General features: G+C 49.4%; 1 protein-coding gene across 1 annotated transcript; it reads right to left on the bottom strand.

Annotated features, from left to right (window-relative positions):
• Positions 1 to 280: 280 nt before the first annotated feature.
• On the bottom strand, positions 281 to 13523 carry LTR84_009632 (uncharacterized protein; the record flags this gene model as incomplete). The annotated part of the gene is made up of 4 exons (XM_064853171.1): positions 281 to 1501; positions 2485 to 7291; positions 7395 to 8772; positions 9623 to 13523. The coding sequence occupies 4 exons, from the start codon at positions 13521 to 13523 to the stop codon at positions 281 to 283; spliced, it is 11307 nt and encodes a 3768-aa protein (XP_064709570.1).
• Positions 13524 to 14247: the final 724 nt, after the last annotated feature.

Here is a 14247-nt window from a genome sequence, read left to right on the forward strand (position 1 = left end):
ATGCCGACGTCATCAGTGTCCCTTTTGTGTAGAAACACGCTTATTCCAACGACAACGTCGCAGATGATGATCAGGCTTGTGGAAGGTAAACTACTTCGATGTCCATAAGGTAAGCTTCAATGGTATGATTCTTGACGGCCTGAGGTATAGACGGCCACATTATCCCATGTGCAGATCCCCGACTCAATGAACGCCAAAGCATTGAAATGATCTTTCATCCTCAGATATCTTTCCATGTCTAATCTGTCCATCATGCTCCTTTAAAGCGAAACTCAAGGCTTCAGCTTCGCACTCCTCCTAGTTGGCAGATCCACTCGTCCTCGCAAAACATCAGAACTCTTTCGTTCCGAAACTCCACTGTCGCCTTCAGGAATGTGTGCTCAGGAAGCCTCCCCCAGTCAGGAGTGTCCGCCACTCGAAAAACGTACTTGCAGGCACTTGCTTTCCCATTCATCAGTTGTCTGAGACCGTTTTCGACACCTAGTAGTCCACCCTCGCAGACCTCATACCGATAACCTCTAAGCCAGCTCTGCTGCAGACCATCAGTAGAGAGATTGAACCATCTCTCAGTAAACTCATGATACGCAGGGTTCTCATGCACCACAGCAACACTGATCTTCGTTTGCGTCACGGTGTCTGGAATGTGCCGGTATTCAGCCAGTGGACACAGGAGCGTAATTCGCCCCTGCTTTGGATCCAGTACTTGGCTGATATTGGTGGTGCTTTGGTCATCCGAGACGGCATCGTAGGCGAGTTTACATCTGTGACCAGCAGGGACACTGGCGGCCAGTTTCCGGATCACGGCGGCACTGCCATCGCGGTAGTAGATAATCTTGTCGCCTTTGGCACGTTCGAGACGCGTCACGACGAAGGGGATGCCATTCCCAGCGACGCAGAGGATCGGATGTATGTTGGCATGCACGAGCAACTTAATCGCAAATGCTCCGGCTGCACTGGCTGCTCCGTATACAATGATACCTCCCTGCTCAATACTGTCACCTGCTATATCCTTTCCCCCATCATTGCCACGGGCCCGTGGCTCCGCCAGACCGAGGTATGAGAAGACTCCCAGAGCCGCAGTCATCGCACAGAGTGGTATAGTCGCAGCCTCTTCAAACATCGTTCCGTTAGGGACGCGAAACGTTGTCGCCGCAGGTGCGACGGCATATTCTGCGAACGCCCCTGCCGGACTAATCATGGAATGAAACGCCGCAACACGGTCGCCTGCCTTGAGCTTCCCACTTACTGCCACTTCACTGCCCACACTCGCCACGACACCAGCAATCTCATCGCCTGAATTGAACCCCTCGCGCACGAAATCAGTGAATACCGAGAGAAACTTCCAATCCTTAGGATTACTGCCTGCGACGATGACTTTTATCGGGACTTGGTCGGGTCCGGGGACTGGGATGGAGATGTTGTGGAGTTTGACTCTGAGGCCGTGATTGAGATCTTTGGAGACGCGGGCTTCTTTCGTGGCTATAAGACACTCTTCGGCTAGCTACAGTTGTCAAGGCTACTCATTCAGACCCTGAATGTATTGTTTTGTACAGAGATCGGAGCTATCATTGAGTTGACCGACGTTGAGTGCTTTTTACTTACTGGATAAACCCCAAGTACAGTATCCTTATTGCCTATCCTTCGAAAATTACCTAGTACTGGAACATCAAAACCCATTTCGACCGCTCAATGTGCAAAACTGGGGACCATAAATAAATCACATATTAGCCCTTCAACCTTGTCCACTATCTTCTCCGTATTCAATTACACCAAATTCTGCCACGATATATTAACCCTATCGCCCGCAAGACGAAGACCCAAATCATCAGAAGAGAGAAGGAGAAGCTCCAACATCGGGTGGGAAGTCGTCGGGTCTTCGTGAAATCGAGGCCGAGGCTGAGGCCCCCTTATCCCGGTCGAAATGTCGGTCGACTGTGCCTAGTTATGAATATGACCAGTTGAGGGTCTAGAGAATTGTCCACACCTAGATGGCAATCATTCCATGCTTGGTCGGTTTCACATCATGTCTGCACGTCGCAGTGTGTGTGATCTTTTGGCTGTCTCGGTCGTAGTGAAAATAATCGAGCCTCCGGACCTCGTCGTGGGGCGTACATTCCATTTGATAGCCAGGCTACCATCACCCCCGTCAATAATACGAATGCACTGAACTAACTAAAGACTGAGATTCATAGTTTAGGGAGTTCCTGGATCTCTATCGAAGTACATGGCATGCAAGGCTCGCAAGATGATGGCACTCGACTTACGAAAAGTGGTCCCCTTGGCATGACACTCCTTGGCTAGATGAATACAAAGTCCGAAATCTGGCTGCACGAAAGAAACCCAGTCTCCGAGCGTTCAGTTCACAGTTTTCGCACAGCCCACGATACTGGTGCTCGATCTTTCTGTAGAATCATTCATTCGCAATAATATCAATTAGTCGTATAGCTAGGAATTGAAGACTCATCATCGCATCGGCAGCTCAACGACATCTCGATTTCCATCCGTCGGCATCGGCACACCATCATCCGAGTCTTTCAACTCAACAACCCTAATCTCCTCATCAGACCACTCATGAGGTGTTGTGGCGACTGCACCATCTTTTCCTTCAGAGGCGAGACTATCACACGAATTCGACCGATCGACCACTCTTCGTCGACTGACACCTCTTCCTGTAGACCCGCTGCCGGAGTTATCGGAGTCGTAAGCGTGTGGTATATAGGGTTCAACACCGTCCAAATCCAATCCTTTCTCATCCGCCTCGTATAGTCTTGCCAAACGGCGATGGCGCTTCTTCTCAGCCGTCTCCTTGGCTGTTTGACCCTTTTTATTTTTGATTTCTCGGTCATCGTCTTTCCGTTTCAGCAGTAGCCTTGTGGGCTCAAATCTGCCTCCGATTGCAGCACAGATGAGTGCTGTATCTCCATCGTCGTCAACGGCATTCACGTCGATTTCTTCTATCCCGAGAAGTGCGTCTACACATTTTAGGTTGCCTGTCTCAGCGGCAATCGTTAACGGCGTGGAGTTGTGCCAATTGCGGACATTCGGATCAGCGCCGTGCTTAATCAAGCACAGCAAGATCCCAGGAGTGGATTCTCTCGCCGCTACCATGACGAGGGGATCTAAATGTGCTTCTGGACAGCCACACGGCCCCGAAGAACAAGGGTCTGCACCATGTTTAAGAAGCAGCTCGACACACTCGAGTTGTTCTCTGAAGATGGCACTGCCCAGTGGTGAGTTCCCACTTCCATTCTTTTGCTCAATTTGGACATTGTCCTGTTGGAGTAAAAGGGACAGCAATGTTGTACATCCACCTCGAGCAGCTCGATGAAGCTCAAAATCGTCTGTATTGATATTGCTTTTGGTGGGAGCAAACCCATTTTTGAGAAGGACTTCAGCTCCTTGTTCGGTGCCGCTATAAAGTGCCAATTCGAGCGCATCGCGGCCGAGGATATCAACCTTGTGCATATCCGCACCATTTTGCAGTAAAACATCAAAAGTATGTGCTGGCGCGCTGCTCACACATGCATGTAACAGTGGAGTCATCTTCTGATCATCTTCAGCCTCAATATCAGCGCCTTTCTCGAGGAGGTACTCCAATAACATTGGGTTCCTTGTTGCGATATGCAGGGGCGTTGATTGGTGGAAGCCAGGGGCATTTATCTCTGCTCCATGTCTGAGAAGTAAGTCGATAGTGTCATCTAAGATGGACTTTTCATCATCAAAGGATTCCCAGTGGTACCGGCGACCCCCCGTGGCGAGATGTATTGGCTGGTTGTTATCGTTGCTTCTGGCAGAGATGTCTGCTCCATTGGCAAGAAGTAGATCAGCTTTATCATGATAGTTGAATGCACAGCTAATGTGCAATGGCGTGTCTCCATCACTGTCTCTGCAATTGACAAATGCGCCATTAGAAATGAGAAGCTCCATACGTTCTAGTGAACCGGGTTCATTGGTCTCACTGGCATGATGCAAAGGAGTATTGCCAGCTTTATCAACAGCGTTCATATTTGCGCCTTTTTCAAGGAGTAATCTGGAAGTCTCCAGGCTGGCGGAGAAAAGAGGAGTGGCTGATTGATGATCCGTAGCTTCCAAGTCCGCTCCATGGTCAATTAGTAATTGTGTGCAGTCCACGTGGCCATGAAGTGCAGCGAGGTGCAAGTAGGTTCTTCCTTTCGCATCTCTGTCTTCGAGCTTGATGATCGGCGCATGTGCTCCTTCAATGAGTGTCTTCGCAGCAAAAGAGCATAGCCCTTGCCGAATCGCAATGAACATTCCTTGATTGCAGTGAAATTCAAAGTCATGTTCGGCTAGGTAGTGGGCAATGTCTTCTTCGCGGCAGTGGAGTGCAAAATGGACAGGGTTTCGATCGTAGAAGGCCTCGCTCCTATTTGCACCATTGTCAACCAAAAGTTTTACCATATCCAAATCACCCCGGTGAATAGCAGTTGCTAGTGCAGTAGTCCTTGCCAGTTCTTTTCCATTCACAGGATATTTCCTTTCCAAAAGAAATTTCGCAAATGCTTGATCTCGATACTCAGCAGCCACTTCAATAAGACGTGATGTAATCTCTTCGGGGATGGGCGAATCTGAGTCCCAGTGCTCAATGAGGAATTGAAGCATCTCACATTTACCATCGGCATAAGCTTCCCAAATCCGATCTTCTTGATGATCCAATGGTGTTCTACGATCTGCAAGGCGACGGGCAAGTGACATGTGGCCATTATCAAGTGCCAGACCAAGAGCCGTTGTGTTTTTTTCACAAACATAGTCGCATTTGGCGCCCTTCTCGCAGAGGAAATCGACCATTTCATCCTGGCCTTCCAATGCTGCATAAAGTAGAGAGGTTCGTCCAAACCTCCCTGGGCAATCAACTCCTACCCCTGCTTCTAGCAAGAATCGAACCACGTCGATATTCCCAGCTCCAGCCGCATAATGAACAGCCATATCACCTTCCTCATCTGGAGAGGACATATCCACACCACATTTTATTAGGGTTCGAATAACATCGAGGTCTCCTCGCTCAGCCGCTAAATGTATCATCTTCCGGTCGTGCAAAGCCTTCACCAGATTGACATTTTCTCCGACAAGCACATTCATGATTGCGGTTTCGTTGTTCAGTGCAGCGCAGTAGAGTACATCGAGATCATGAAACACCTTGTAGTCAGGGTCTGCTCCCCGATCCAAGAGAAACTGAACATACTCCGCGTTATGGGACCATACGGCCCTGAATAATGGCGATCTACCTTCGTTGTCGTATAGCTCAAGGTTTGCTCCATGATCAAGTAACATCCGTGTCACTTCCAATGCGCCGGTTTGAGCTGCAAAATGGATTGCGGTGCACCCTTCATCAGTCCTGGCTTCCAAATCTGATCCCTGATTCAATAATCGGCCCACAATGTCAGTATGGCCACCACTGGCCGCAAAGTGGAGCATTGTATAACCCTTGTCATTTTTTGCACTTGTATCTGCGTTGTACTTCTCCAGAAGCTCAATGAGCTGGAAGAAGCCCTCCCGCGCAGAGTTGAGCAAAGGCGTGAATTTTTGCTTATTTGAAGCATTTACGTCGGCGCCATGATCAATCAAATACTCTGCAAGTGAAAGCGCAGATGATTTCATGGCCTCCTTGGTCGAGGTGTCATTGATATAAAAAGCCCTACCATGCGCAATTGAGGATGCCGTAGCCATGAGTAATGTACTGCCTTCTGCGTCCATGGTGGCCAGTGATGCTCCAGAGTCGACTAGGCAATGGAAGACCTTTTCGTGCCCATGTAGCGCTGCTTCATACAGTGGTGTCGAACCTCTCCCACATGCTTTTAGCTGCACCATTTGTGGAATGCATCTTCCCACTTCCTTGATTAAAGGCATCAGGTCAGGGCTCTCCTCGGCCGTTCTCACTTCAATGCTGGCACCCTTCCCAATCAAGTATCTTACAGCGTCCTCGCGTCCCTGGTTTGCCGCAAGATGTAAGACTGTAGCTCCGCTGATGGTTGGCAAATCAATTTCTGCACCAGCCTCAAGTAGAAGCTCAATGAGATCGACCTGCCCAGTGTACGCAGCACAATGGAGCGCAGTGTTTCCACATGAGTTGACGGAAGTTACTTCTGCACCATGAGCCAAAAGCATTCTCACTATCGCTTTCTGGCCCGAAAGCACGGCCTTCACCAGGGGAGTCTCCCCAAATTGAGTCGTCAGCCGACAGTCTGCTCCCTGTTGAAGAAGGAGCTGAACAAGATTTTCGTGGCCCATGAGTGCGGCTGTGAGAAGAGCCGTACTGCCCCCAAAGCCTTTTCTATTGATTTCAAACCCCCGATCCAGCAGCAACTGAACGGGTTCCAGATGACCTTGGTCAACTGCAGTTTCGAGTAAACGAAAGCCATCTTCGCTTGGAGTGTGGATGTCGAAGCCAGTGTCTAACAGTAGTTGCAATGACGAGCAGTGTCCTCGCCATGCAGCCCAGTGAGCAGGAGTTTTAAAGGTCCCGTCAATCTCGCCTGGATCCTTGCCCTCAGCTAGCAGAACTTTGATAATTTCGTCCAATCCTTGAGAAGATGCACAATGGAGTGGACCAAAATTCTTAGGCTCAAACCCGAAGCCATTGCACCATCGAAAGAATTCTCGCTCTCGTACATTGCAGGCCTCGACTGATGCACACAGCTTCTTGTCATTTCTAATAAGCTCGAGTATCAAATGTAAACAACTGATTTCGAATTTGCCTCTAACATGGTCGCCCCAGTGACTTGCGGCGTATTCGTAGAATGGATGCTGGTCGAGACGACGTTTCAGTGAGTCTGGTTTGAGGCAAGGGCCAGCTTCAAACTCGTCGATCAAGAGGTAGGTCAGGCAGGTGCCAGCAACTTTTCCAGGTATATCAGGAAAGTGCGACCCACCATTCTTGTTGAAGTATTCCTGCGTCGTAAAGTGGACCAATTGCACGACTTTACTTTCTGGCTCAATGGTTATAAGTCCGGCACAGACATCGATCAGCAGCTGCGATCGGATGAGATTATCCACATCAACCTGATGTAGTCTGTGACGTTCGCCTTCGTCGTCGAAGTCCACCGCCAAGGCATGCCTGAGTTCGTCAATCAGAAGTGGTCTCCGTGCATGGGAAATCCAACCCAAAACCGTTAGCGCTAGCTCACTTCGCTGGGCACCCTGCCGTTTTATGCGTTCGATGGTCGTGTCATACATACTAAAAGGATCTTTGGGCATTGTTTGCAGAGCTTTGCGAATTTGGCTTTTGCTAAATAGTCCTTGTAGGTGCTTCAGCTGGAGAACCGGGAGAAGGATGCTAAGAAAATTAGTCAAAATATTGATGTAGAGGTCGCAACGATCTGCATCGCCTCGAACTAGAATAAAACGAAAACCCAGAAGCCAGAAAGGGACTCACTTACATTCCTTGAGCAGCTTTGGTGATGGTTTCAATCACCTCCTCCCTCATTTTCTCATCATCATCCATAGCATCAAGGAGATCGTCGTCTTCTTCCACCTGGCTTCTGATGAGTTGTTGAACATCCTCATCAGAAGCGCGAATATCGAGCCTGATATGCTTCTGAAACGCTCGTTGGATATCTAAAGGATGAGGCCGGCTAGTGACCAAGATTTTGGCTAGCTGCTCTTTCTGGAGAGCCAGGAGGATAGGAAGGAGTGTTTTCCTCCGGTCCGGTGGTAGCTCATCCAGTGCGTCGATGATTACGTACACAGTTTCGAACTCTCGGCATGTTGTGTGCAGCAGACCTTCAAAATCTTTGAGATTAGGGAGTGCCGAGCGTTTTGTCAGACTTTCATAGAGGTCCTCCAGCGGCTTGATGGAGGAGGACTGTCCTTGAATGACTTGTCTTGTGATGTTTCCGAGGATATTCAAGGCTGTCTGGTTAGTCTGATCTTTGTAATCACAGTATATTGCGGCCTGAACGATTCTGCCCGGCTGGCACTTTCGGGACAGATGGTCGATCACGATTGAACTCAAGACGGTCTTTCCAGTCCCGGGATCACCTGAGCACCATAGAATAGATGAGGAAGGGTCTGAGCTCCATTGCCTGAAGTCTTGATGGACCAAGAGCCAGTCCCCAGTACTCCCGACTCGTCTAGCAAGGATATCGTGCTGCTTTTGTTTGACATCCTGCGCCTTGGGTGAAAGCCATTCAAGAAGCCGGGTCCGGGTTTCTTCTCTTTGCTTCTTGCCCAGAAATTGTACCTCTTTGAGTATTTCAGCTTCAACCCGAAATGAATCTATCGAAAGAGCTTGACCAAAAGCATTCACGTGTCTGCGCAGCACATCAAGAATACCTTGTGTTCGTTCTTCGCTGAACGGCCACGTGAAAGATTTAATTTTCGCAGTGAGTCCTGTTTTTGACGACTCCTTCAGGAGTTTAGCCTGGAGTCGCTGAAGGACCTCTCTGTACTCTTCTGTGTTTTCGATGGACGAAACTGCCGATGGCCTGTCCTTGAACAGTTCATCAGCCTCCGTAGCCTCCAATGCCTTATCAAGTTCTGACAGGATAGTTTTCAAGACTTTGAGTTCTCGTTGAATGTCAAGGATTGATCTAGAAGCTTGCTTGACACAACTTATGTATCTTGAGCTGACGGAATAGACCTCGATAGTCAGTGAGAGTAGCCCGGCGATGCCAGAGGCCACTGCCAGAACCTCCGCCATCACACCGAAGAAGCATGTAGCGGAGTGAGGTGCAATGGGTTGCACGGTGTGTTGTTGTAGTCCATTCTGTGACTCCTGTGGCTCAGCTGCCAAGCCAGAATACGAGAGGCCGCGATCTAGACAAGGCGATCAACGGTTTGTGTGGTCGACTATGACCTGACATTGGTCGAGGCAGAGATAAGCCTTCCAATATTGTTCCAGCGTGAAGAAGATCTTGGATTGGTTTTTGGTTGTTGTTCACCTCCCTGGAGCGGTGGTGTTTGGAGTGCTTGTCATGAGAGAGCCCCTGCCCCTCTGAAGTTTTTTGAGTTGCTAACTTGGACGCTATACGAGTAATCACTCCTGTGTTTCGTGCTGTAGATAGTAGAGATTACCCATGTAGTCTTGGACTACCTGACTGGCTCGGATCGGACAAATCCGCTGCCGTGGAAGGCGGAAAGGCCCTACACGTTTGCTAACCATGATGGAGCTGTTGACACAGTCGAACCTTGAATAATGCCAGTGCCACCGAACACAGATCGACGATAATTGGCAGCTCTGCCTTGGTCGTTGAGGGACAAACATTTGATATCGTTACATTTATTCTTCTATTGTGAAACTTGACTAATGACGGCTCTCCATGAGATGTATATTGCATCATAGTGGTATTGTAGAAAGAGTGCCGACAGTGAATGTTGACACAGTTTCTCTCTCCCCCCACAATAGAGATACCATGCCCTTAACCATTTCAATGACCGACAGAGAGCATCTGAGCTCCTGGGTATTCCAGAGATATCGATAGTACTGCCATGGACCACTCTCTTGAAATGCCCACGTTTAGCAGCGGCTCTCGCTTTAGCCGCGCTGCCCCAAAGAATTGAGATGTAAGAAACAAAACTCCACACTCCTCGCTAAAAGTTCATGATTGAAAGACTGTTTTGGATCGCTCCCGGATGGTTCTATGACACTTGTCCATATCTCACATACTGACTTCACCGTCATCGCGTGCTTCTTCACCCCCGTTGCTAGAATGGGAGTATTGCTTGGCAAGACCAGTTTCGCTGGTGATCCCTTCTCTGTCACCATGATCTCGCAGCTCAGCTGACTTGATATCTGCGAGAATACGTTCCAAATAAGCCCTGAGTGTTCTCAGGCCACGCAGATAGCCACGATCAATATCACGCGGATGTGCTGGTGGTGCTTGAGCATTTGGAGGTAGAGGATCCTCGCCAGTGACACAGTTGGCAAAATCCACAATTTTGAGCTCAATTGGTGGTGGCCAGGTTTTGCCTTCTTTCTGCTTCTGCTGTGCGATATTGATGCCATTCCTTGCAGCCTCTTCAGCCTCGCGCGACTTGTTAGGCTCGGCATCATAGAGCATCAATAGACTGCTGGCATAAAATCGATAACCTGGTAAGCGTCGCACCATGCTCTCAAGCTTGGACACTTTATGTAGTATTGTAGGGATGTGCTTTGCGACACTGTTGTAACTGATGCCATCATACAGGAACCTGATCAACGCGTCACGAAACTCGCGACCTGCCTTGAGGTCACGACCGAAATACTTGTCCTCGTACGATGCTTTACCAGTCTTGGCGTCAAAGGTTTGCATCCCGCATATTCTTACTCCCAATACTTGTGATGTTGTTGTTTTACATTTGCGCCTTTGGGATTCCATTTTCTTCTTGGTAGCTTCGACCCCGAATTGCCTCGTACCCATCTTGAGATCGAGCACACAAGGCCGTCCCATGCCGCTTGTAAGATCCTCCATGAGAATGAAGAAAACCACTCGATCTCCCGAATTCGCAGATTGAGCTTCTTTCGGGTTTGAGGGTACGAGAACTTTTGCAGGATCTTCAAGTGATTCGTTCTCAAAGACATCGCCCGCTGCATCACCGCCGTTTGGAGGCTGTAGAAATCGGCTATTGTGTGCGAGTTTCTGTGCACTACTGCTCGGTCTCTCGTTAGAATCTGCATCTTGGTCCATGGCAAAAACGTCGTTAGCAGAGTCGGGACCGACATCGGTTGCGTAAGCTTCATCCTCGAAGTATTCTAGATCTGGTGGCTGAGTCTCATTGACCGACACGTGGCGCCGCCTGAGGCCCATGCCCGAATGGCGTCGTTTGACATGGGATTTGGATTCTCCGTTAGATGTAGTAGAAACTTCGCTTCCTGTCGTCCTGACTTTCTCAAGTCCGTACGTCATGCTATCAACAGCGGACACAGAAGCTGAATATGTGCCGTTTGGTACTTCAAGGCAAGTTGCTGACTCCTCATGAACTGGCACCATGGTTGACTGCTCAGAATTGGCAGTATTCTTAGGTTGCTCTTGATCTGGGTGCAAAGCCTTAGCCAGAGGAATTGCATGGGCGGAAAGGTTGCTCTTCCGTCGAGATCCGTCGCTGTGATATTGCCCAGCTCTCATTCGAGGAACAGTACCATGAGTGTGTGAAGGCATGTGGCGGCGATAGTATTGTACAGGAGGTGGCCCGAATACCTCACGCAGGATTTTATCTTTCAATCCTTCATTGACCGAGGTATTTCCCCAGCTGTTGGAATGCTCCGGCATGACGGGGCGGGGAGGTGACTTGGAATTCTCTTGCTGATCAGTAGGTCCACCATTTCCGACATAGAAGTCCTTACTCCGCCTTCGCCCATGATTTGGATCAGCACTTCTTGGCCTCTCTGGCAAGGCAAAATAGTTGGAAGGGATTATGTGCTTGTTCTGATCTAGAATCACTTGAGGAATACTGCCAATCTGTTGTGAATGGCTGACAATGCGAGGCTTTTCGAAGGTATGAGCTGCAAGGGCAGGGTCAACATCTTGTGACTTGTGAGTTTGATGCGCAGCAGTCTCAGTGGTACTAGTTTCAGTTCCCTCGGGCTTCGTCTCCGCGACTTGGCCCTGTTTCGGGACCTTGGAAAAAGTCACATTTAGAACCCCAATATATCTTGGAAGTAACTTGAGCATGTCTGGATGGCGTTGTTCAATACGTTCATAGAATTCATTCTCCCGATTGTTCAACTGCTTACAAACTGCACGTCGAGAAAAACGAAAGATGGTTGAATGCCCTCCCACCTGATGTTTGTAAGGCTCAAGTACGACTTTTGCTCTTGTCCCAGGAACAGGCATATCAGTAGTGGGCCTCCTAATCATGGTGGTGGTCTGAGTAGGAGTAGTTGAAATATCTTCAGCTTGACTTTGTTGTCCAAACTCGTCACCGGACTCCATCTCGGATTCGGAAGTGGTAAGAATTGCACTTGTGGAGTTTTCATCAACTGTAAACTTGGAGACGTCATTAGAGACATCGTCCACCGGCTGATAATTGCCATGGAAAACTTTTGTGTCATTCTTCGAGACCACGGAGATATCAATGTGCTCAGCGGTCATCAGGGGATCGACAAGCTTCTTTTCGATGGGTACAGTGTTCTGGAGAGGTGATAAGAGAGAAGTCGGGTTGAGATCTGGAGTACGTTCACCAGGAGACGCAAGTCGTTCAATCTCTTCAGGAGATGGGCCAGGGCGAGGATAATATACTGCTGCAGATATGTGCTCTTCCTCATCATCACGATTTACACGTGGATGGGATGCCTCTGTCGGTGAAGCGGAATGGAAGCTGGTCGGAGTTCTCTCTTTGGGTGCATGCGGACCAATATTCAGAATCCGTGACTTGTATGCGCCCTTTATCTCCTCAAGTAATTTTGGTGGTATGCTTGGCACTTGGGCACGATCCTGTTGACGGAAGTATGGATCATGATCATGCTTGACATCAGGAACTGTGCCAGACGCGCCGGCATTAGCAAGATGGCCATCGTTCCAATCTGGCAAGAAGAGTGTATCGTTGTGATCCTTCGGGGCAGACAGCATGGTTCTAGCGACGACAGCATCTTGCGATGAGGAGCTGGGAGGGCGTGAGGAGGGCTTGGAAATGTCAACATTGTCGCCGCCGGTTTGGGGTGCGACATCATTAGAAATTTGTGCTGCTGGTGATCGTGAATTGGTTCTCGGGTCAAAGATGCCCATCATGTGACTGGCCTTTCTACTACGGGCGTTTCCAATGGCCTCGGGATTTTTGACTGTTGCTTCGATGCTTTTGTCGACATGAGTCCGGCCTCGACTCACACTTCGCTCAGTCTTAGGCTGGTCTTGCAGCATTTGTCGCAATGATCCACTGAACTCGACGGTAGTCTGCTGTGGCGGGTCATGATTTCGAACAGCTGCTGTACCTGGTTGGATATTTCCATGGTGATCTTGCAGGTCGTGTGCAGAATCAAATGATTTGGTTTCCTTCGCTTCCATCGAGCCCACTGTAACGTGGAATTTCTTGGACCATGTGTGGCTATCGGATGCAATCCTCCTAATGCCCTGAATGGTACCAGTGGAAGGCCTCGTATGCGAAGGACTAGGAGATTCTTTGTCGGTGGCAGAATCTGATTTTCGGAACCAAGCCCTGCTTCTAGAGGACGAGGTAGCATTTGAACGCGCAGGTTCAGGAGGAGAAACAGAATGAGTAACCATGGTTGGCATCACGGTCATAGCCTTCCGTGGAGTAATGGGTGAAGTAGAGTGCGTCGCTCCTTCCGTCAACGAAGCCGGGTCATTGTTGGCAGGTACATAGTGATCAGCAAAGATGGTGTCTCTTTCCGAAAGCTGGGGAGAGTGGTCATCAAGGGTGTGAGCCCTCTGCAAGTGGTGGTGCGGACCTCTGCCATTGTATGTATTCTTCACCTTGAACCCCCGAACGATTGGAATAGGCTTTGTAGTCGACGAGGAAGTTGGATTCGACAAAGAAGGAGAAGAGGACAACGAGGGCTGGCGGAGCACAGGCTGGGCATTTACCGTTGTGGCAGGCGCGGACGTCCTTCCGGCGGGAGAGCTACCTGACATGGGGAGGACATTGGACAAGGAGAGGACGGCAGGGGTGGTTGTGCGTGGAATGATGATTTGCTGTGAGTCGCTGGTGATGTGTTGCGAGGAGGAAGGGAGCCAACGTGGTGCAAACGAAAGGACCAGAGGAAGAAATGTTCTTTCGGAAGAAGGCGGTCTGAATGTGGCACGACTCGATCAAGAGCAGCGGCTATCCAGGTCAAGCAGCACGTGGAGGAGTTAGAGGCTGGCTTGATGGTGTGGACGTCGATGTGGGAGTGGCCACTGGAGAGGCGGTCACTTGTGTTGGAATTTGTTCAGTGCCGGTGTCAGTAACGGTGATACGAATACCTGGACTGACGGTTGTTGAAGATCACTACGACCTGGGGTTGCGGGATTGAGTGGCCCAGTCGGTGAAGGTTTGAAGGTGATGTAACTTGTAAGGTAGATACGAGCTGCGGTAGTTTTTCTATGGGTACCTCGACGGATACTTCACACGTAGTATCTCGCTTCGGATATGCCAGAGGGTGTGAGTGGTTCAGGTTTGGTGGGAGAATGTTGTTGTGCGTAAGATCGACTTTAGATGACGTTGCTGCCGCCGCTCTAAGAACAACAGACTGCTCACTAAGTATTTAGCACCACACTAACTGCGAGCTAGTATGTTAGCAGCAATACGATTGGCAGTATGGAAAATAACTCCCACGCTGCTTCTGTCAGGACATACTACGAGGCCAAACACGCATTG

Source organism: Exophiala bonariae, assembly GCF_035927105.1.
Source record: "Exophiala bonariae strain CCFEE 5792 chromosome Unknown scaffold_4, whole genome shotgun sequence".
In the NCBI taxonomy this organism is placed as follows: domain Eukaryota; kingdom Fungi; phylum Ascomycota; class Eurotiomycetes; order Chaetothyriales; family Herpotrichiellaceae; genus Exophiala; species Exophiala bonariae.